General features: G+C 39.2%; 1 protein-coding gene across 1 annotated transcript; it reads right to left on the minus strand.

Moving 5' to 3' along the window:
* Positions 1–740: 740 nt before the first annotated feature.
* Positions 741–20,841, minus strand: OPRM1 (opioid receptor mu 1). Its single transcript, XM_014055144.2, has 3 exons — positions 20,591–20,841; positions 7,064–7,416; positions 741–4,022 (listed from the first exon to the last, which is right to left on the minus strand). The coding sequence occupies exons 1-3, from the start codon at positions 20,797–20,799 to the stop codon at positions 3,496–3,498; spliced, it is 1,089 nt and encodes a 362-aa protein (XP_013910619.1). The 5' UTR covers positions 20,800–20,841; the 3' UTR covers positions 741–3,495.
* Between the last annotated feature and the right edge of the window lie 3,221 nt (positions 20,842–24,062).

The following is a 24,062-nucleotide window of genomic DNA, read 5'->3' on the forward strand; positions in this document are numbered from 1 at the left end:
AGAAGCTTCAATTATTATGAAAGGGTGATCTTCAGTTGATATGGATTGTACTTTTAGTGAATGAATGTCTTTTTTCAATATCTCAGAAATAGCATTGACCTATTTTATCATTGCAGCTAACTTGTACTTCCCCCTTCCCACAAAGGATTAGATGCTAAGAATATTTTCATCAACAAAAAATTCTTTACAATTGTTTATACCTAAAGGGATTTGTTTCAAACTCCTATACACAAATGCACTTAATATGTTAATAGGTTTTTATCATATATTTGTTTTCCATGTCACACATTATTTTACGGGGTGAGATAGAAGTGGAATTTGCTTGCATTGCATGTAGTTTTGTATAAAATAGTAATCTCTAACCGTTTGGTCCAGAAAGAAGATTCCCAGCTCCAAGACTAAATATCTTTCCAGAGTTATATTAAAATACTTGCTTCTTAGCTTCCAAAGAATTAGCAATAGAACACCAATCTTTGTTATCTCCCTCAAATCAGCTCTGATTATTAGAATTAATCTGTAATTCTTACCACCTTCATTATCCTCACTCATCTGACTCCCTCATGTTCAACAGTCTTTGAGATCTCTCCAGCAATAGTTTCAAAGTTTTATTTCTCTTCTAACAAATTCTCCTGCGCAGCTTTTGAACTTTAAGAGTTTTGTGTATGGCTGGAGATGCAAGAAGTCTTTGAAAATGGGTTCATGTTTACCTAGAGAGTTCTGTCATCAAGGTAACACTGTTTTGCTTTAATTCAGTCTATTCCTGAAGATCTGCATGAATATAATACCAGTACATTTGAAGAATGTCATTTCTTAAGGACAGCTAACATATACCCAATCCAAATTTTTGCACATTCTGATAATGTTTATTACTGGAGGCTTTTCTACAGGTTAGAATAGAGGGATCTAGTTAGCGGTGTGGTGGCTTAGAGGTGGAGTTCTCACCTCACAATCAGTCAGGAGGCTTGTGTGATCGATCCCAGGTAGTGGTAGATATCTCTCTCTCTGTGTGAGTAATTGTCTGCTGTGAACTCCACATAGGAGTCAGGAAGGGCATCCGGTCTGTAAACACTCAACTCCAATCAGTCGCCCTGACCGCCCCACTGAAGCAAGGGATTGTAGCATTGGTGGGATTCAGCCAGTTCGCACCTATTCGGGAGAACCTGTTGGTAACTTTCTAAGCAGCTCGGAGAACCGGTTGTTGGAAGAAATCTTTTGTTTTTTCCCACTTTACAGGGCTAATCCTGTAAGGAAGGCAGGAAGGAAACATTCTGGTGTTGTTTCTAGCCTGATCTTTATTGCCCTACTTACAGAAACTGCCTCTCCAGTTAACCCTTATTACCATTGTAACAACTAAGGCGAAGTACCCATCGACCTGAGTGACATTTACTTGATCACATGACCACTGAGCCCCACCTACCCCGCTAGTCATTAGGGCAGAGAACTGGTTGGTAAGTTCTTTGAATCCCACCACTGGATTGTAGGGTCATTAAAAGAATACAAGATAAAGAGATCAGCTTTAATTGATTCTTCCCACTCTCTGTTTAAGAAGATGCAGAGAAAGGGTCAGCACCATTTACCAGTCAAACCCACAAAGCGCCTTCTTAACAGTCTTGGTTGGAAATTTAACCAAGAAACACTCACAAGGGACAGTTTTTGTGAGGTGCTAAATAACTTAAGCCTGAGTCTTTCAGTAGATTTAAAGAGTGTTAGGTGATAGAAATAAACAATGTCAAGAAAACAAAAGGACAAAAAGCCATATTTTAGTTTTAGCAAGTCACTCTAACGTCTTTTAGTTTATCTGTGAGTTACATTTGGAATAAGGTATATTTCTTGTCTTGAATCCTGGCTCTGCTGTAGAAATAAAAGTAATCAATAAAACAATGTGTTAATTTATAGAAATACATGATGTACTATATACATTTATGTCTGGTTATCTCTTCTTATGGGGGGGGGCTTTATTGTATATTATTAATGTCACAAAATATTATTTAAAAAGTTAATGATAGACATACTAACAACAGCTATGGTATTACTAACAATTGACATACTGCATTCCAAAGACATTATGATTTGAAATGTGGGTCCAAGTATTGCATGTGTGAGTGTGTTGAACACCACACAATAGCAAAGATAATAATGTAATGTATTGATATTTGCCTTTAATTTGATACACTACACTACTGCAACAGTAGGCATGGTTTAAAAGTCGCTGTCATCTGCTTGGCAAATTGTATACAATTGAAACTTTCATTATGTTGGTTGGCCCAAAGAGCAGGAGGAAAATCCAAGGAATTTACTGGTCTTAAAGAAGAATGTATGATAACATAATATGAATTATCAAATCTTCAATTATTAAGTTCAGGTTTGAAAAATAAAACAATGGTGAATTTAGCAGATCCTTATTAGCCTAGAGATTTCCATTTTTGGAATAGGAGAGACAATGAAAACAATATTCTGAATATATTTTTTTCTCAAGCTTGTTACCTGTATGAGTTCTTTTGATCATGAGCTGAAATATTGCTGTTTATTATGCCCAGGATAATTTGTTTTTCTCAGACATGCATTTGCAAAACAGAAGTGAGAGAAGATTGTCCAGTCCTCATACTTACGACTGTCATAGCATTCCCACGGTCAATGGGGGAAGCTGGATTATCTTAACAACCACGGCATTCACTTAACAATTGCAATGATTTGCTTAACAACCATAGCAAAAATGTTCATAAAATCGGACATGATTCACTTAACAACTACATTGCTTAGCAATGGGAATTCTGGTCCCGATTGTGATCGCAAATTGAGGACTGCATGTATATATTTGCACTAACTTTCTATTACAGGTAGTCCTTGACTTATGACCACAACTGCAGTTGCAAAAGGAAATGACTTTGGGACACAGCAATGGTCATAAGTATGAATCTGAATTTTGGTTACTTAATCATGGGGATGCTACAAAAGTTGTAATATGAAAAATGGTCATAAGTCACTTTTTTCGGTGACTAAATGAACTATTGTAAGTTGAGGACTACCTGTAATTGCAGGACTACTAAATATTGGAGAACTGGTTATGAGGCAGCAACTAGTTCATATAGGTCACATAGCCCAATGCTCTGATTTGGTATAAGAATTTTCTAAATATACAAAGTTCTAGAATGCTAAAGTAGCAAGCATTCAGTAAGCAAAGACAATTGAAGCATCTCTTCTGTTTTCAGCATATTGAATATATATAACACAATGATATCCAGACTCAGTCTGGCCATGCAAGAAGCAACTTGAGGGGTTCTCTAGCTCCCCATCATCATAGTCGGACTGGTACAACCTCCCTAGTGCATCTGGATAAGTCTTTCCATCTTTGTGTATCACCTCAGCCAGGGAACATAAATTGGAAGAATTTTATAAAACTTCCAGAAGCTACAATTCAGTCAAGACCGTGACTTCAGAATTCATGTCATCTCCAGGAGGAATTCTTGTTTCCAAGGTTGACATCTCCACTTCTAGTCATACTTGCTGGTTAGTCCTATCCATTGTATGGGCACTGGAGGCATGATCACGGGTGTGCTGGCGGATGCGGGTGGAGTTTTGCTGTTCGATGGTTGAAGTGGTTGGGATACAGAATTCTCTGAAGCATCTTTTGAAGTTTTCATCTAGGAAGGCATAAAGGATGGGATTGAGACAACTATTTGTGTAGCCTAATGCAATGCAGAAGTGCCAGGAGATGGTTTGGAAAGTAGTTTCTGGAATGTGGATTAAGGCTTTGATGATGACGTAAATATGGATTGGAGTCCAGCAGACAATGAAAACAGCCACAACCACAAGGACCATCCTGGTGATCCTCCGAAGATTTCTGTCCTTTTCCTTGGAGCCGGAGAGCATTCGGACGCTCTTCAGACGTAAAATCATCAATCCATAGCAGACCGTTATGATTAAGATGGGCATGATGAAGGCAAAGATGAAAACACAGATTTTCAGTAGGTTCTCCCAATACCAGGCTGGATGCGAGAACTTAAGTGTACAATCAATGGATCCTATGGAAATTAAAAGAAAACAAATGAATTTAAGCAAATCAGGGCAATTTCTTTCAGTGTTGTTATCCCTTCACCTCCTCACAAGCACAAAGATAACTAACAATTGCTTTTATGTAACATAACATGAAACCTACTTGTAATCTTTGTTTTGTGAAAACCTATTCCCGTTAGAAAAGTGTTCAGACTTTTACTGTCACCATTAAGAGGAAAGGTAACAGTTTGCATAATCTAAAAATGCATATGTATGTATATATGTATATGTCAGCATTCCTGAAAACCCCAACACCAATGAAACTGCGAGACAGGCATTTTCTCAAAGTCCTATTTATGAGAGTAGGTATGCAGGAACATCAAACCTGAATCTGAGAATACCAGGCTTTCCCTCAATAAGTCAAAAGTCCCTATCCATCCGCTGCATCCATCAGTCATCCATCACATGGTCCAATTCCAATTCATCCCAACTTGAGACATCACTCCAACCACTCCTCCTCCAGTTGCATGAATGCCATGACCTTGACTGAAAAGAAGAATGTTATGTCTAGGGTTTTAGGGTTTTAGGGTTTTATTAACATTTATAGGCCGCCCTTTTCCCTGAGGGGACTCAGGGCGGCTTACATAAAATCAAGGGAGGGATATAAAAACAATAACACAGACAAAACATAGAATAAAATAATGAGCAACATTCATTCATCATTCGGGTGGGGGCAATTATCTTTGTCCCCAGGCCTGACGGGCTAGCCAGGTCTTAAGGGCTATGCGGAAGGCCTGGACGGTGGTGAGGGTACGAATCTCCACGGGGAGATCGTTCCAAAGGGTCGGAGCTACTACTGAGAAGGCTCTCCTCCTTGTAGTTGCCAGCCGGCACTGGCTGGCAGATGGAACTCGGAGGAGGCCTAGTCTATGAGATCTAATTGGTCGCAGGGAGGTAATTGGCAGAAGGCGGTCTCTCAAGTACGCAGACCCACTACCATGGAGGGCTTTATGGGTGACAAGTAGCACCTTGAAGCGCACCCGGAGATCGACAGGTAGCCAGCGCAGCTCGCGGAGGATAGGTGTTATGTGGGTGAACCGAGGTGCACCCACGATCACTCGCGCGGCTGCGTTCTGGACTAGCTGAAGTCGTCGGATGCTCTTCAAGGGCAGCCCCATGTAGAGCACATTGCAGTATTCCAGCCTAGAGGTCACAAGGGCCCGAGTGACTGTTGTGAGAGCCTCCCGATTCAGGTAGGGTCGCAACTGGCGCACCAGGCGAACCTGGGCAAATGCCCCCCTGGTCACAGCCGTCAAATGATGGTCGAAAGTCAGCTGTGGGTCCAGGAGGACTCCCAAGTTGCGAACCCTCTCTGAGGGGTGTAGAATTTGACCCCCCAGCCTGAGCGATGGAGCACTGGTCGAATTATTGGGAGGAAAACACAACAGCCACTCGGTCTTCTCCGGGTTGAGTACAAGCTTGTTAGCCCTCATCCAGTCCATAACGGCCTCAAGGCCCCGGTTCATCACATCCACCACTTCATTGAGTTGGCACGGGGCGGACAGATACAACTGGGTATCGTCCGCATATTGATGGTATCCCGTGCCTTCGAATGATCTCACCCAGCGGTTTCATGTAGATGTTGAATAGTAGGGGGGATAAGACCGAACCCTGCGGCACCCCATATGTTAGGGGCCTAGGGGTCGATCTCTGCCCCCCCACTAACACCGACTGCGATCTGTCCGAGAGGTAGGAGGAGAACCACCGTAACACAGTGCCTCCCACTCCCACCTCCCGCAGTCGTAGCAGAAGGATACCATGGTCGATGGTATCGAAAGCCGTCTAACTACATTCCCTCTACTAAATCCCCACTCCTACTTTCCCAGGCGCAAGAATGTGGCAGTGTGGAAGCATCTGGTGTTAATATGGCTTCCAAAGCTGACTGACTGTATGTATGTATGAATGTATGCACCATATTTTTCAGAGTATAAGATGCACCTTTTTCAAAAAAGAGGCTGAAAATCTGGCTGCCTCTTATACACTGAATACAGCAATTTTGGCCTCCTGCCCCCCCCCCCCTTTTGCAAAAATGGCTGTGCATAGCCTTTAGGATGCTTCCAAAGTGCTCCTGGGGGCTGGGGAAGGAAGTATGCAGTGAGGTATCCCAAGGATCTGTTTTAGGCCCAGTACTCTTCAACATCTTTATCAATGATTTGGACAAGGGGATAGATGGGGAACTCATCAAATATTCAGACAACACCAAGCTAGCAGGAATAGCCAACAGTCCGGAAGGTAGGCTTAAGATACAGAAGGACCTTGACAGACTTGAACAGGTACAGTATATGTAGTACCTTGATCAATAGTAGTAACTGTAAGAGGAATCTTGGAATCCTAGTGGACAAATAGTTATTTAAATATGAGTCAGCAGTGTGCAGCAGCTGCCAAAAAAGCCAACACAGTTCTAGGCTACATAAACAGAGGGATAGAATCAAGATCACGTGAAGTGTTAATACCACTTTTTAATGCCTTGGTAAGGCCACACTTGGAATACTGCATTCAGTTAAGGTTGCCACAATGTAGAAAAGATGTGGAGACTCTAGAATGAGTGCAGAGAAGAGCAACAAAGATGATTAGGAGACTGGAGACTAAAACATATGAAGAACGGTTGCAGGAAGTGGGTATGTCTAGTTTAATTAAAAAAAAAGGACTAGGGGAGACATGATAGCAGTGTTCCAATATCTTAGAGGTTGCCACAAAGAAGACAGAGTCAAACTATTCTCCAAAGCACCTGAGGGTAGAACAAGAAGCAATGGGTGGAAACTAATCAAGGAGAGAAGAACCTTAGAACTGAGGAGAAATTTCCTGACAGTTAGAACAATTAATCAGTGGAACAGCTTGCTTCCAGAAGTTTTGAATGCCCCAACACTGAAAGTCTTTAAGAAGATGTTGGACATCCATTTGTCTGATGTGGTGTAGGGGGTTGGACTAGAAGACCTCCAAGGTCCCTTCCAACTCTGCTATTGTATTGTATAGTGTCCATTCGAAGTCAGGAAAAGAAATTCTAACTCACCATTGCTCTCTTTGGTTGTTGCCATCACCATCACTGGTATACCAATTGCTGAAGAAATAATCCAGTTACAGACATTGACAATCTTGGCATTTCGAGGGGTGCGTAAATCCAAAGCCTTGACCGGGTGGCAAACTGCAATGTAGCGATCCACACTCATGGTGCAGAGGGTGAAAATACTTGTGAACATGTTATAATAATCTATGGATATTACAATCTTACAAATAGTGGTACCAAATGGCCATGTTCCCAGAAGATAATTCACACTCTGAAATGGCAGCGTACTTGTTGCTAAGGCATCGGCCAAGGCAAGGTTGAAAATATAAATGTTGGTGGCAGTCTTCATTTTGGTATATCTAAAAAAAAATCAACAAAGTTGAGGCATGAAACTCTGAACAGAGATCACATGAAATTGCTACAATAGGCTAGTAATTCGCCATGATGGCGAACCTATAGCACGCATGACAGAAACGGCAAGCAGAGCCATCTCTCTGGGCACGCGAGCTGTCCCCGTTGCTCTTCCAGGTTCCAGTGCACTGGTCTTCATGCACACAGGAGTGCTGAAAAGCAGAAGAGCAACCACTCTTCCGGTTTCTGGCATGCACCTGCACACTGGCCAGCTGGTCTTTGCGTGCATATGTGTGCCAAAAACCAGAAGACCAGGTGGCTGGTGCACATGCCTGCACCATAAACTGGAAGATCATCTTCCTGGTGCACATGCTCCTGTTTCGGAACTCAGTGCCGAAAAGTTTTGCCAACACTGAGTTAACACAACTGCAAAAGGCAGAGCTTCCCTTGAGTTAAGCATCTCACTGTATTTTTGTATAAAGAATCAACAACATGGTTTTTAATTAACACAGAAAGTTTAATAAGAAGGGTCTTTCCACCATGTAAATATGCCAGTTCTTTCTCTATTTCAGGAAAAAAAAATTAAAAATACTTCATTGTTTTCCTTTGTCTAACGATATCTTAAATACACAGTACTTTAACATTAAATCATCTCTTAAGGCAAAAAAAGTTTTTGTGTCATGATATTAAAACCCAGATCTTCAATAGGATGTGTAGCAAGCAAAACTAGTATCAAAAGATCATAAAAATTGGTTTATCTCAGCACAGCATTTGCACAAAGAATTAAGCACATTTATATACAACCCCCCCTGTAAAATAATTTGTTTAACAATTACTGCAAAGAATAAGAAACTGAATTGCCTATTTCTTACAATTGAAGTGGCTTCATAGCAACACAAGTCTAGGCATTAAGCACCTTAATATAGAAGGGTTCCACCACAAAACCACGAAGCCCTTATCCGCGCCGACATAAGTGCGGAGGGCAAATCCGCGCCATTCGAAGCGCTAAGGAAAAATGCGACCCTACCGCAATGACATAATTGCAGAGGGCAAATCTGCGCCTTCCGAAGCACTCAGCACCCTAACCCTAACCCTAACCCTAACCCTAACCCTAACCCTAACCCTAACCCTAAACCTAAACCTAAACCTAAACCTAAACCTAACCCTAAAGCAAACCCCTAAACCTAATCCTAACCCTTACCTTAATTTAAATCGGCTTTCTGCCGCCACGCTGTTTTAAAGAGCCCTTCTGTTGCCGCGCTGTTGTCGCGGCGATGATGACACACAGTGATGACGTCGCGGCTTTAGCAGCACAGTTTTATCACCGCTATTTTGATGAGCGTGGTTTTGTCATGCCACGATATAGAAGCACCTTAATATAGGCATATAGAAGCAGGTCTTTACCACATCAGACAGGATAATATTAGTACTATATTAAGGTGCTTATAATATTAAGCACCTTAATATAGGATATAGAAGCAGGTCTTTACCACACCAGACAGGATCTGGTGCAGACTGTGTAGAAAGACCTCAAAGACAATCCAACAAATAGTGGCAGGGTGTAAGATACAAGCAGGAAGACTATAAGTTGGTATTTTGTACAGGAACATCTGCATAGGGGCTAGTCCCTCCCAAGTCCAGATGGAAGATTCTGCAGAAGTTCATGGAGAATAACAAGACTATGGTAGCCTTTCAGAGACAGGCACACAGGCAGGTATATTGTGGTAGAAGCAGGGTGTTACCACACAAGACAAACATGATGGTAGTAAATAAGGAGCAGAAGACAGTGGTTGTGATTGATGTAGTGATGCCAAGAGACTTCTTCTCAGGAAGAAGAAGTATAAGAAGGTCAAAGTGGTCCTAGTGAACTCAAGGTTGTGACTCTTAAGTTGAGAGAGTGGCTCCAATAGATCCAAGGATCAACATTAGACCTCTCTGTCCAAAAGATTGCAGTGCTAGGAACAGCTAAGATACTACAGAGAACCTTCAAACTCCCAGGCAGAGAACATGAGATTGACGAAGACATATACCACCCACAGGAATGAGAAGGGTTTGTTTTTATGATTGACATATATTTTTAAATAGACAAACAGAGATAACACCACATTCTACTAGCAAGAAATTTTTAAAATCAATACCTATATTCCCCGAGTTAGATTTACATAGATAAAATCTTATTCTAAAATCTGAATATTTATGAAGCCTTCTTTAACAGCATTTTTGTCAGTTTCCTGAGGTTTTCTAATCTAAGAATAAATTTATGGTTGGAACATTTCATCCTTCCTAGCTCTAAGATCCACAAATATGTTTTCACTGCATTATAATATAGGAATTAGGGTCAGCAGTACAGTTTGCATCTTAACAACTTAGCTGTTGGTCCTCTTCCCTGAATCCTTCTTGTTTCATTGCCCTATGCTTTGTCTTGAATCATTAATATTCTTATTCAAATTAAATTGTGCAGGTGTTGTCTCATCTTGACCCAATGCAAATTAATTTGACTGCATCCTTCAGTTCTTCAGTCTTTAAGAGAAGAAAAACCAATTTCACTTTGGAGCAATAAGAAATTAACTGCTTTAAAGTCTAAGGTTAACTTTTTCACTAGCATAGGAAAAGTACACCTTGTTTTAATTTATTTTGTTTGCTTTTCAACAGAATGAGAATATTCAGATGTTCTCTCATCTTTAGAGAAAAATATATTTTTCTTTAGAGAAAAAAAGTAGGTTGGCTTGCACAGGAGACTTTTATCATCACCACCACCATCTTATCACCATCTCCTCTTCCTCCCCCACCTTTCTTGTTTTATGATACCTAGAAATTTCATCCTGCTATAGAAATGGTTTTTTAAAAAACATCAGATAGTTAAGCTGAAGTATTTTTACACACAGCAAAAAAAAGTGGGAGAGGGATTCACAAAATCTACTGGACAGTGTTAGAATCATAGAATGGATGGTTGGAAGGGACGTTGGAGATTTCAATTTAAACATCTCTAGCAAAGGGAACCCTTCATCTACTGACACAGTCATATCCACTATTGAATAGCTTTTATTGTTAGAAAAATATTCCTGTTCTCCAACCAAAATCTATTTCCTTGTAATTTAAACTTTTTGTTTCTCGTCCTGTAGATAAATTACTATGGTAGGTAGATTGGATTGGAGGAGGCTTTCTACTTTCCTTGGAATCTTGCCTGAAATTAGTGGGTTGAAAAGAAATACATTATGTCTGCAATTGGGGAAATCCTTATTTAACAAGCTTGCCATTATTCCATTACTTGCCATATCCATTTCCTAGTTACTTGAGACTCTGCAAAGTTATGATGCATCAATTGACCCATTTCCCCTTAGCCCTTTCTTAAGTCATAAAACTGAATTCATTACATACACAAGACAAAGAAGCAAGCAAACCTATTTTGCAAAATCAATTCCATTTAATATGAAAGGAATAGCATCTATCACAACTCACTAGCCAAAGTAGCTAATTATGTCTATGCTGGTATAACTGAGGGTTAAGAATATATAATGTATATCTATATATATATATCTATATCTATCTATCTATCTATCTATATCTATATCTATATCTATATCTATCTCTATCTCTATCTCTATCTCTATCTCTATCTCTATCTCTATCTCTATCTCTATCTCTATCTCTATCTCTATCTCTATCTCTATCTCTATCTCTATCTCTATCTCTATCTAATCTATATCTATATCTATATCTATATCTATATCTATATCTATATCTATATCTATATCTATATCTATATCTATATCTATATCTATATCTATATCTATATCTATATCTATATCTATATCTATATCTAATCTATATCTATCTATCTATCTATCTATCTATCTATCTATCTATCTATATCTATATCTATATCTATATCTATATCTATATCTATATCTATATCTATATCTATATCTATATCTATATCTATATATATATATATATATATATATATATATATATATATATATATATATATATATATATATCATCTCTATTTATTATAATAATACTTTTGACTTTTGGCTTAGTGTGTGTTGCACTAAAAGAAATCTACCCTAAGCTATAAAAGTTGGTGACTTTGGGCTAATCAACTCTTTTTCAGCTCAACCTACCTATTAGTTTAGTGGATTTTTGGGGGTGGGTGGGTGTAGGATGAAGCTGCTGGAGGAAAAAATAGAACATAAATCTAACAAATATATGGATAAATACCATTTTAATGCTCTTCCCCATTTTCTCCATATTGCATTTTATATAATTGGTTCAGACGTATTCCATTTGTCTGTTTTATATTAGTAAACTGTCCTTTTTTTCTCCTAGAAAGAATTGTGGCAGTCTGTTAAGGTAGATATGACTTCCTCTTTGTAAAGCAATGCATATATTATTTTATTGCTGCCAGGTTGGAATAGGAAAAGATAAGGAAGCCAAGAGTTGTATTTGAAAATGGGTATCCTATGAGCAGAGTTTTTATATAAAGAAATACACTTTTTCTTCATTACTTTCTCACAATTTTGTTTCATGGGTCTTGTTGTGTATTTATGACAGGAGCTAAATGACAGGCAATATTTCTTCAATGTATTTATTCATTGAAATTGTAGCAGTGCAGTCATGCACTGAGGGAAATCTGGCAAGATCCTCAAAAGGATAATCAAGCAATGGATCTGCAAAAACCTATGTAGAAATCATGAATTCGCCAAAAACATATCATGTCAGACCAACCTTATTGGAGTCTTCGACAAAATGACCACATTAGTGGACCACAAAGAGACCTTTGTGATAAGAATTAAAAAAAATGTGCTAGTTAATATCATCACCAGATAGATTCATAAGTGGATGACCAACAAAACTTAATATGAATTCCTCAATTGAACTACATCTACATGGAGGGAGGCCAATGCCAGTTTGAGTCACCCTGATACCAAAAAATCTGTTGAGACTCTAGAATGAATATAGAGAATAACAATAACAATGACTGGAGGATAATACACACAATAAAATGTTTCAGGCACTTGGTATATTAGGCCACCCCACCCCCCAAAAAAAGACTAGGAATGACTTGACAGCAGTCTTCCAATATTTGAGGGGCTGCCAGAGTGGAGGGGTTATTCTATTCTCTGAAGCCCCTGAGAAAAGTACAAGAGTATCAGTTGGGACCTTATCAAAGAGAGATTTAACCTAGAACTAAGGAGAAATTTCCTGACAGTGAGAACAATTAATGAATTAATAATTAATCAGTGGAACAACTTGCCTCCAGAAGCTTTTGTGGTGAGGCATAGAAACTTTGTTATGCTTATCCAATAAGTTGTACAATGAACTTTATGTGTGACTTCCGCGGAAGATGACTAAAAGGAAAAAAAAACAAGGCAGAAGGCTTTAATGCTGGTCTCCTAGTCCCAGGAAATGACAAGATACTGACCGTATTTGAAATAAGTCCTTGGAAATACTTTTTTTTATAGTGCTTCATGTTTTAGGAATGACCTGCTTTAGAGAATCTTCCTGTACAATTTTAAGCAGTGTATCACACAGTATAAGGGCCCATTCAGTTTCATTAGTCCATATTTCAGATCATCTTTTTCCAAATCTCATAATGTAAACCTTTGCCTAAACCTTGCCATAAATAGTCTTTCAAAGGCCTATTTATTTTGGAAGACTTTGTGTGTTGATGCAATTAGTAAGTTGTCCTTAATTTAAGTGGATTGAGCCCCCCCACCCCAAATGGACAGTAGATTCATCAGATCAAAGAGAGAGAGAAAGAGTGAGTGAAAGAGACAGAGAGAGAGAGACAGAGACAGACAGACAGACAGAAACAAAGAGAGACACAGACAGAAACACAGACAGAATGACAGAGACATGTCGGTAATAATTCAAGTTTCAAGATTGTGCTAAGCCAGATTTTGTTTGTTTTCTGAAATAAATTGCAATATTGTGGAATCCTACAACACTTTAAATCATAAAATATCGTTTAGAAACTACAGTTGCTCTGCCAAAAGCATAACAGTTTAACATGATGCATGAATTCAGCCATCAAAATTGTTACTACAAGATATGCTTATAGCTTTTGCCTCAGAAGGCTTTAAAAAGGTATGATATAAATTGATGGAAGATGAGTCCATGATTTGCTATTACTATCTGGAAATTTTATACACAGAATTATCCTCTTTATCATTTGGGGATAAAATCAGTTGTGTGGGTCATAAATATCATGCTTTACTTGTGAGATTTCAAGAGACATTTGGATACATGTCCTTGCAAACGTAATATTGGATGAAATGGCCTATGTAACTCATCAATATATCTTCCTGTCTTATAAAATGTTACCCTGTAATGGAATGCCAAGAACTAAACTTCCCTTAGATTCAAATTATCTTTTCCTGACTCACAGAACCTCTATGAATAAAGAACTGAGTTGCAATGGAGGCTTTAACAATGAAAGGTGACTTCCCCAATCCTTCCATTCTATACAGTTCTGCACCAGTATTGTTCCAAAAGCTTCTTCATTCAACAAGAACAATTTGTGAGGAAGCACAAATCTGTGAAATTCCCTTCCGCTCTGTTTGAATGGGTGTGTCCCATGAGTAGAATTTCATTCATTGGAACTCTGGATGCCATCCATATAATTTGCATTCTCTGTCCTTAGCTGAACTCCTCTCCCAAGTTAGTATGGTTCAGTTTTGAGCCAAGGCATGTACATGCAAAACAAGAGGGTGGTGGTGGTGGTGGTGGTGGTGGTGGTGGTGGTGGTGGTGGTGGTGGTGGTGGTGGTGGAATGACATTTTAGCCATGGTGTCCATGTCTATTTGAAACCTATATTCTCTGCAATTTATAACGGGAAATCAAGTTCAGAATTCTCAGTAGGCTGCAATGCTGTCATTAAAACCTAACATTTAAATATCATTGGAATTATTTGAAATCTGAGATCTTCTAAAAAGTGTCTTTAAATATAGCCATGAATTACATTTTTTAAATAAAAAACAGCCTATATGATATAATGCCAATCTAAATTGTGAGCTACTGCTTTCACAGAAATAATATCCAAGTCATGCCCATTTTAATCTATGTATTACTAAAAAAATATATTTTTAAGAGACTGCAAGGTCAGTCCTAGAGGAGACCAACCCTGACTGCTCTTTAGAAGGGCAGATCCTGAAGATGAAACTCAAAAACTTTGGTCACCTAATGAGAAGAAAGGACTCACTGGAGAAGAGCCTAAGGCTGGGAAAGATTGAGAGTAAAAGAAGAAGGGGACGACAGAGAATGAGGTGGCTGGATGGACTCACTGAAGCAGTAGGCGTGAGCTTAAATGGACTCCAGAGGATGGTAGAGGACAGGAAGACCTGGAGGAACATTGTCCATGGGGTCACAGTGGGTCGGACATGACTTCACAATTAACAACAACAACAACAAGGCAGTGTTGGAGTCTAACTCTCAAAGTATATGGGTCTGTTCCCAATCAAAATGAGGAGGCTAAAATAATGAAAAGTGTATGTAGTGATACAAGCTCCATCCTTTCATATTTGCATTACAACAACATCCACCAATATGCCATGGACAGAGTCTTCATTGTGACATTGCAACAGCAACACACAGTTTACCACTTCCCCTCCTCCTGTGTATCTCAAAAGCTACCATGACAAGGCCTCCCAAGGATTCATTTGTATCTTCTAGATATACCTTCACATGGAGCTTTTGAGATACACAGGAAGAAGGGAAGTGATGAAATATGTGTTACAGTGTCATAATGAAAACAACCCTAGGACTGTATTACTGACTGAGGAAATGATGTGAGCTTTTATGTCTTATGTGTTTCTTATTTCCTTGGGCCAGATGGTAACTTTGAGCTTTAGAAGAAATAACATTAGCCACAGCCATAGGTATGTCTTTTGAGGAAGTAGAAGTAAAATGAGGGATTGAGGGCATGTAAAATGGTTTTTCTGTGTTAGGTAACAGTGTGATACACAGAGTGGGTTTTCAAGTATATAGTGGCAGAGCAAACAATATAAATGCACAACATCCTCCCTGTGGGTAGGATTTAAAAGGCACTGGAGAATCTGATCATGCTTCTAGCAGAGATACTTTTATCTAAACCAGACATAAGCAATATATAGCCCATGGGTTAGGTACTTTTAAAAATACCACTATTAACTCACCTTGGTAAAAATAAATGATGGATAAGGGGGATGGGGGAATCATGTAAACCTTTGCCCAGATGTTTTCTGATAAATCTAGAGATCTCATTATTCCCTTCAAAGATGAAATGAAGGAAGTCCTACCCCTTTCCACTTCAGTGACTTAACCTGCCAGCTCATTTAGGACACTTCAGATCTTGGTTTTTGAACATTTTTTGATCTAGATTATCAAGACATAAGAAGTGGAAAGGAATAGAAATCTCTTTATTTCACTTTGAAGGGAATAAGGAGATCTCTAGATTTGTCACAAGACATCTGTTAAATTTAGGCAAAGGTTTACATGAATCCCCCCCCTTTCCATCATTTATTTCTCCTAGATTAGATCAAAGGTGTATGGAGTCTGGTCTGGCATCCTGTTTTTGTCAATGCAATCTAGTTGCCTTTGGGAAGTTCTTGAATAGGGCATCAATGCAACTGATCTTTACTTTCTTATTCTCAAATATTAATGTCCCAAGGCATAATATTTGATTTCTAGGGGTGATATTGTGACTAATGGCACTGTTATGCTTATCCCCAAATAATTAGTCCAGAATTAATACTGTGAATTAATTAATGATCGATACAGAATGTATTAGCATATTCCATGGTTTAATTATAGTTGACATGATGAAATACTATTATTCAAAAGTGTTCTCCTATCCTGAATTACAAATTTTCTATGCACCCTTGCACAAGAGTCATTTTTACCAGCATTGCACCAAAACATCCTAAACATTAATCTAAATGAATTTTGGTGACTTCAGCACATATTTCCACAAAACCAATATGCATACTGTACAGTTGCTAGGCTGTTAGGATAATCCTTGCTGAATTTGCAGCAAGTATTTGAAACACAAGTAAACATTTCATTTCATTAGTGTCCAGAATAGAATTTTTAGCCCAGTGCACATATCACCATTAAATTATTTGACATAGCATTCCATATTTCTCAGAAATAAATCTGTAAGTATGGTTCTATCCTACAATTGTGGGCATTGCCCTTACTGATCCAAGTGCTATGGCTATAAGAAAATGATTTAGCAGTTTTTTAAAATTAAAATCAATGGGACATTATCAAACATTTATACAGAATTTTAGATGCATGCATATGAATGCACACATGTTCAGTTACACACAATGTTACTGACACTCACAAAAAAGGCATTGCCACCCTTTATTACATCTTGCTAGTATAAAAGTAAGCCACACTCAAGCATCATGCAAACCTTAAAGCTGAGGTATCATAGGTGAAGCATTATGTCTTAGAATATATCTGTGGGGAAGATAAAACTTACTGAAAATGCAATCCCTCTATAGAACTGATTGGTAACATTATGAAAAACAGTCATGGATAGCTTGATGAACAGGAAGGAAGGGAGATTAGAGCAGAAGGAACGAGAAAGGATTATTTGATCCTTTCCCCTTAAGGCTGCTTTTCCACTCCAAAATTGCTTTCTCCTCTAGAAGAAAGAGATGCAAGTCCAAAATATTTGTTTCCACTGATGGAAAATTTACTTGGCCAGGCAAATGGTAGCAATGACATTAAAGCAGTCCTTTCCCATGTCTCATGCTCTGTCCTGTGGTGGTTTCTTATTGATTTTTTTAATAGAAGAAAGCTACCTCCTTTTCAGTGTCACATGTCATTTAAATATCAACACTTATTTAAAATGTGGATCTGATTACTCCATGTCAATATTCAACTTTCATTTCTGAATTTTTTTGGGGGGTTATTTTTGTACCCATTCCATTCCAGGCCTACTTGCTTTATAATTACTAATTGTGCGCCATATTACTCTTTTCTGAATATTTCTAAAATTTCCTATTTCTTTTACACATCAACCTACATTTGAAATCACTTCTGACTGCTAGTTTAAAGGTCTGTAAAGCACACATTCACAACAGTCAATGAGCATTATAGGCTGTAATTGCATCCCTGGAGAGAGCTATCAAATCTCTAGCCAACGTTCTAATTGCTCCCTGTTGTGATTTCCTGGTTTAATCAGAAATGAAAATGGTCTCCTATAAAGTGTAGACAGATTATGAAACTGGAAATATTAACTACTGGAAGTTAACTATTTATTTATTTATTGTAGAGAATTGGTGTCCCCTTCTGGTAAACCATGTAACATACCATGGCCATGATAGCCTCAGAGACGCATTTCTCATCAGTGTCAGAAAAGGGAATGGACATATGATTAAATCTGATCTCTCAGTTTCTTGCCTATATGTCTGAAAAAAGATCTTGTGTTAGGAAACTGACAATTATTTCTTTATATTTTTATTCGCTTTTCCCCACCCCGCCTTCAAAGAACTCTATTCTATCCTCAAAAATGGAGGATATCAGTGGGCAATAGTGAAAGGAAACAAGGCAGTGATGGAATTCAAATAATTTAACAACCAGTTCTCTGCCCTAATGATTTCTTCCAACAACCAGTTCACCAAACTGCTCAGAAAGTTAACAACCGGTTCTCCAGAAGTGGTGCAAATTGGCTGAATCCCACCACTGAAACAAGGTGTAGATGGGAACTCCATTTTAGTGGAGAACTGAACCTGGATATTTCAGGTACCCTAATAACTTTTTAAAAGCATTTATCTTATGCAAGGAGGGGAAACAAATTAGGCCTGCAATAATTCTATCAATCACTTTTACTGCAATATCAACTACAAGCTTAATTACTACAAGACATCATTGAGAATCCTGTATAATCATCCAAAGGCTAATTAGAAGGATAGTAATCTAACTGCTAAAGAGAAGTGTGTCAATAGTTCTATAGCCATTATGGACCCATTGAGGAAATCCCAAGTCATCTAAGGCAAGGAGGAGAAATGTGGGCTCATTCAGTTATTGAATCTGAACTCCCACCAGCCTGCTTAATGGTGAGGCATTATAGGAATCGCAATTGGAAAATGTCTCCAATTGTTTTCTGTTCCTGTTCCAAGCAGAGCTAAAGCAGGAGGGAGACATATAGTCAGAGGAAAACAAAGCCTACTCAGTAGCTTCAAAAGATTCAGCATCAAGTGAAAAGAAAAATAGAAAATTGATGACATAGAATGGCCTAGACATGCTACTTATGCCTGTTGGCATCTTCACTTCAGATGATGCTGTCGACATGCATTAAGCATAGCTTTTTGCCAGCCAACACGGTCCTGCTGGCAGCAAAGATAAGGAATTAAATAACTGGCACCAGATTGGAAGTGCCAGCTTCTAGTATTCTAAAGTATGGCAAGAACTCCCATCCCCCAATATTTAATCTGTGGTTATGTGTTGCATTTGAATATGAATGAATGCTCACCTTACTTTAAAACAGAGATGAGAAAGATAGAAAGGTATTTTTTTCCTTGAAAAAAAAGGAGATAAATGTTGGACAGTAAACATCCCTTTCTTCCCCCTCTTTCTTTTCTTAAGGCAAAAAACTCTTTCGCCCTCCCAACTTGGTTCCCAGAAGCAACAGTTTCCACCTGTTGTTATCCATCATTTCAATAGATGGTGCTGTGTTCCCATAGATATTGACTGTAACTCATTTCTCTGAAACATTTGTGGAATGCTAGAAGAAATTTTTTCCTCTACTTGGCTTTCATTAAACAAATCCAATTTAACACCTATTAAAAACATACAAAAGAACATAGGTCCTTTCATTAAGAACAGCCAATATGCTTAAATATGAGGCAGATTGCGCTACAGAAACTTTCAATAATTATCTTTGTAGAAGAAGGCCCGTTTTCCATTTCTTTGGCTGAGGAATACTCTTGCTGGAAAAATGAATTTAGATTCTTTTAGTATGATTTCCTAAATGATACAAAGAAAGGGATTTTGGGCACCAAGATCAGTTGAAGAAAGAAATAGGAAACTAAACATCTGATATGATTGTTGGAACTGCTCTGCAATTCGTATCTGTGGATTCCAATGCCTCTCTAACATATTTCACTTCCTTGTATACCTCTTATACTCTATTTCATTATATCTGATTTGGATTTTGGTTGCAGAAATAGTCTGAGCTAATAATTTAAACTTTTTTTTACATTATTCTCAGGCACATAAACAACTTTATTAACACAGAATAACTTTTGCTTGCCTTGAATGCTTATGCTGCACAAATGCTCATTTGAAACAGCTTGTTTTTTTCTCCCCAAAGCACACATTTTTTTGTAGTTACATTAAGCAAAGCATAGTTATATTAAGCAAAGATTTTCAGTCTCTTACTTCCTAATAAATGCCCATATCCTTTCTACCACATAATTAGAAATTATTCTTCAGAATCATCCTAGAAGAACTGCTGCTTTCAAAATGTCTTTGGATCTTAAAAATGCACTTAGTTGACAATCAAATTTGTGTTTTTGTATTTGCCAGGATGGAGATGCTATATCAATCCTCTGGGACTGAAATCAGGAATAATCATTTACCCGAATAATAATAGCAATAACAGTAGACTTATATAGCGCTTCATAGGCCTTTCAGGCCTCTCTAAGCGGTTTACAGAGTCAGCATATTGCCCCCAACAACAATCCGGGTCCTCATTTTACCCACCTCGGAAGGATGGAAGGCTGAGTCAACCCTGAGCCGGTGAGATTTGAACCGCTGAACTGCTGATCTAGCAGTCAGCCTGCAGTGCTGCATTTAACCACTGCGCCACCATGTAACAATATTATGGAGACTCATAGTTATGCTATTTAGTAGGATTTGATCCCAAATGTGTTTAGCTTGCTTTTATGGGGAGAATTAGGGGAAGAACCACCAAATAATTTCTTTCTGGAGAGAGAAAGAACCCCCCTCCAAAGCCTTTGGGGTTTTAGCAAGAGAAGAACCACACATCTTTTTCTCTGCTACTTAGCTTGTCCAGATTCAATAGAGCCAACTACAGAACCATTTCCTTGACTTTGGTGGTCTATCATCATCATCACCACCATCATCAAATCCCCCAGCCTCCCTCCCCGCGTACTTTGCTTCAGTAGCCCTTTTGCTTTCCCTCCCACTCGGGCAGCTCCTCCCCGCTGCCAGTCTTCTTACCTGATGATGACATACATGACCAAGAAGTTCCCAAAGAGCCCCACTACACATACGACGGAATAGAGGGCCATGATCACTATGGCTGTTATCATGGAAGGGCTGACCCCAGAACATAAACTGCCTCCTCGTTCCCCAAGGGTCCCATTGGGTCCATCGCAAATAAGCTGGGTGCTGTTGGGCTCGCTCTCATTCCAACTCTCCGCTTCCATAATCGTGGCCGACCTTAATCGCCTGGAGTCTGGCTAGCAAGCGCCAAGGATGGAGGCACGGGAAGAATGGGCGCCGGGATCTGTCCCTGGTGCTGACCACCTAGTTAGGTGCGAAGCCGCGCTCCTGGGCGAGGAAGCCACCCAAGGCAGGAGTCCCATCCAACGCTCTCTTTAGTCAGTTTCCGAAGGAGGACGGGGTCCCTGCAGTTGCCTGACGCGGCTGAGAGAGAAGCGAAGGACCCGTCGCACTTTGAAGCTGAAGCCCTGGGGAAACGTTGCCTCCTTCTGCGGTTTCCACCGCATTCCCCCCCATCGAGCGCCGAGGGAGAAGGAGGTCGAGGGAGGGGAGAACGGAGAAAGAGAAAGAAGTGCAGAAAGAAAGTCTTTGCAGGAATAAACCCACTGGAGCCTCTTCTCCCTTCAGATGTGCTCGCGCGCGCACACCTGTGCTCACACAGCTGGCTCTGATACACGCGCACACGTGCGCAAATTCGCTGGGATAAGTCTGGAAAGGAGGAGCCTCTTTGGCGGAGGGTGGTGGTGGGACGAAACTCTTTTTCTTCCGATCTACTCCGCCCCAGCGTCAGATCTTGGCTAGCAGGTGAGCAACAATCTCTCTCTCTCTCTCTCTCTCTCTCTCTCTCTCTCTCTCTCTCTCTCTCTCTCTCTCTCTCTCTCTCTCTCTCTCTCTCTCTCTCTCTCTCTCCCTCTCTCCCTCTCTCCCTCTCTCCCTCTCTCCCTCTCTCCCTCTCCCCCTCCCCCTCCCCCTCCCCCTCCCCCTCCCCCTCCCCCTCCCCCTCTCCCTCTCCCTCTCCCTCTCCCTCTCCCCCTCCCTCCCTCCCTCCCTCCCTCTCTCTCTCTCCCACCCTCCCTCCCTCATTAGCTTTCTCTTTCTCAGATTTCAGCCTTTACTATACAGTTGTTTACTTACTCTCAAGGCAGCCACAAGATGTTGCTGTCTTGGATTTTGCAAATAACAAAAGAATTTAGCTCTTTCTCTTCGTGTAGTTTTCCTGACACAATGAAATACCAAAACGTTCCTCTGACTACTAATGACCACCGTTCAGTAGAAAAATAAAATCCAATGGCCGAGACCTTCTCCAGATTAATAAAGAAGCCTGTTGCATATTAGGCACACCAAAAGTGTCTAATGTGTCCCGTTCCTAACTTTACAGATATATCCCTGCAACATTCTATACAGCAGAATGAGAACAGCTTGTCATTGCCTTCTTGCAGAATAGATTACAATTCTGCTATTGAGTAGATGTTGCCCATCCAAGTGCTATCTGGGCCCATCTCTGCTTAGCTTCTGAGTGTAAATGGGATGCCGAATCTTAATGATTTATATAAGATATAGCTGCACAGCACAACTAGTATAGGTATATTCAATACAATTACTACTGTATTAAATACTTAGTAATTAATTCCATTTGGAACTCCTTTTGTAGGCATATGGTGCATAGTCATAGGCAATACAATAAATCCTCAATTTATCTGCCAAAATAGTTCTCAGATCACGAAGAACTTTGTTACAACTTCTGCACAAAAGGAGAAACTAAACTGAACAAAATAATGAGAGGCTAGTTATTCTCTTTCAAGTGCAGCTGTAGTGTAGCAATAGAGAAGCTGTGTTACTAACGTGTATCAGAGATTGACATCCGAGTTACTCACAATCCATGCTTCATTGGATTAAAACCATAGTTGGGATTTCCAATTTATTCTAATGAAATGATTATGTTTGTGACACTCTTCCTTCTTTAACAATTCACAAATATGCAGATTATTCTTATGTAAAAGTTGTAATGATTGCAGTGCTGTACTCAAGTCACAGTTTGAGTCCTGCCTTTTGTGTTTGGCATTTGGGAGCAATGAAAATGATATAATGCCGTATTTTGACAATACTCAGTGTTATAGCATTGAAAGTGATCTGTTTTCTAAATGTAAGCTCCTCCCCCTCTCTCTTTCTCTCTTTCATCTATCTTCTGCTCCCTCTCCCTCAAAAAAGATATTGATGGTTTAATTATCATTGACTGATGATTATTATGTGCTTTCAAGTCAGTGTCAACTCTTATTAACCACATCAGTAAATTTTCTCCAGGAGAAATATAGCATTAGGTTGAGTTAGTGATTTTCCAATCTAGGTAGTAATGGCTATGCTGTGTGTAAACTACTAAGAAAATGTCTTGTGCCTAAAATAATAAAATAAATGATACATGAATATAAACATTATCCTATTCCATTCCTATTTATTTCAAAAAAAAAAAATCACAAATAAAACTTATGTAGTGATTTCTTTTAAGAGCCTCAACAGAGTTATGGGGACATTATCCTATTCCATTCCTATTTATTTCAAAAAAAATCACAAATAAAACTTATGTAGTGATTTCTTTTAAGAGCCTCAACAGAGTTATGGGGACAAAGAGGGCTAAATGAGATGTATCATAGGAATCTCAATAACATAAGTTCCTTAAGTTATAAACAATTGTCCATACCTTAAAGAGCTGCAGTTTATCAGTTTATCTATACAAAGAGGAGCTTCAAGGAGATTTAAATAAGGGGAAAATTACACAGGGAAATAAGTGATCAACCTAAGTACTACTTCACTGATCTAATTGGTCTCTCTGTACTCTTAATAATTTTATTTGAAGGTGGGTGGAGGTAGAATCTCTTTGCTAAACTGTTGAGCAAAGTATATTAAATTGAGAGCAAAGGCAAGGGCAAGTTGCACCCATTTTTGGGGACACATCTGCTTATTTCATTGACAAAACCAGTTCCTAAAGAAATTAACAAACAACCCCCCCTTTTCTCCAACCAGGTATATTCCTTTATCATGGATTTGCAAAGTATTTTCTTTGGGGACACTATGGCTGCAGTGAAGAACGAAACAGCCGCATAGTCTGAGCTATATAAGTAGGACAGAATGCTTTAGAAGTTGTGCTTTCTCTCTCCAAATGGCAAGAGTGATCAAGTGAGGCCTAGAGCTACTGCTTTATTATGTCATGCACACTGCAACCATCTGGTTGTGACTGATCTGGCAATGTGTTAAAAGGAAAACCCACAAAGTGTAAAGCGGTATGGAAGACAAAACCGAACCTCCTAAAGGCCTCCTAATGGGGAGATTCACGGTTTGCTTCATCTCAGTTATGGTTTTCTTGAGATGGCAATCGATACTGAGTATGATCCTTTGAATTTGCTCCAGTGGTACGTTTCACAAAGTGTTTTGCTGACAAACTCTGATTTGAACATAAAATCTGCTTTCATTC

Source organism: Thamnophis sirtalis, unplaced genomic scaffold, assembly GCF_051295495.1.
Source record: "Thamnophis sirtalis isolate CommonGarterSnake01/CBP01778 unplaced genomic scaffold, rThaSir2_p1.2 scaffold_6, whole genome shotgun sequence".
In the NCBI taxonomy this organism is placed as follows: Eukaryota; Metazoa; Chordata; class Lepidosauria; order Squamata; family Natricidae; genus Thamnophis; species Thamnophis sirtalis.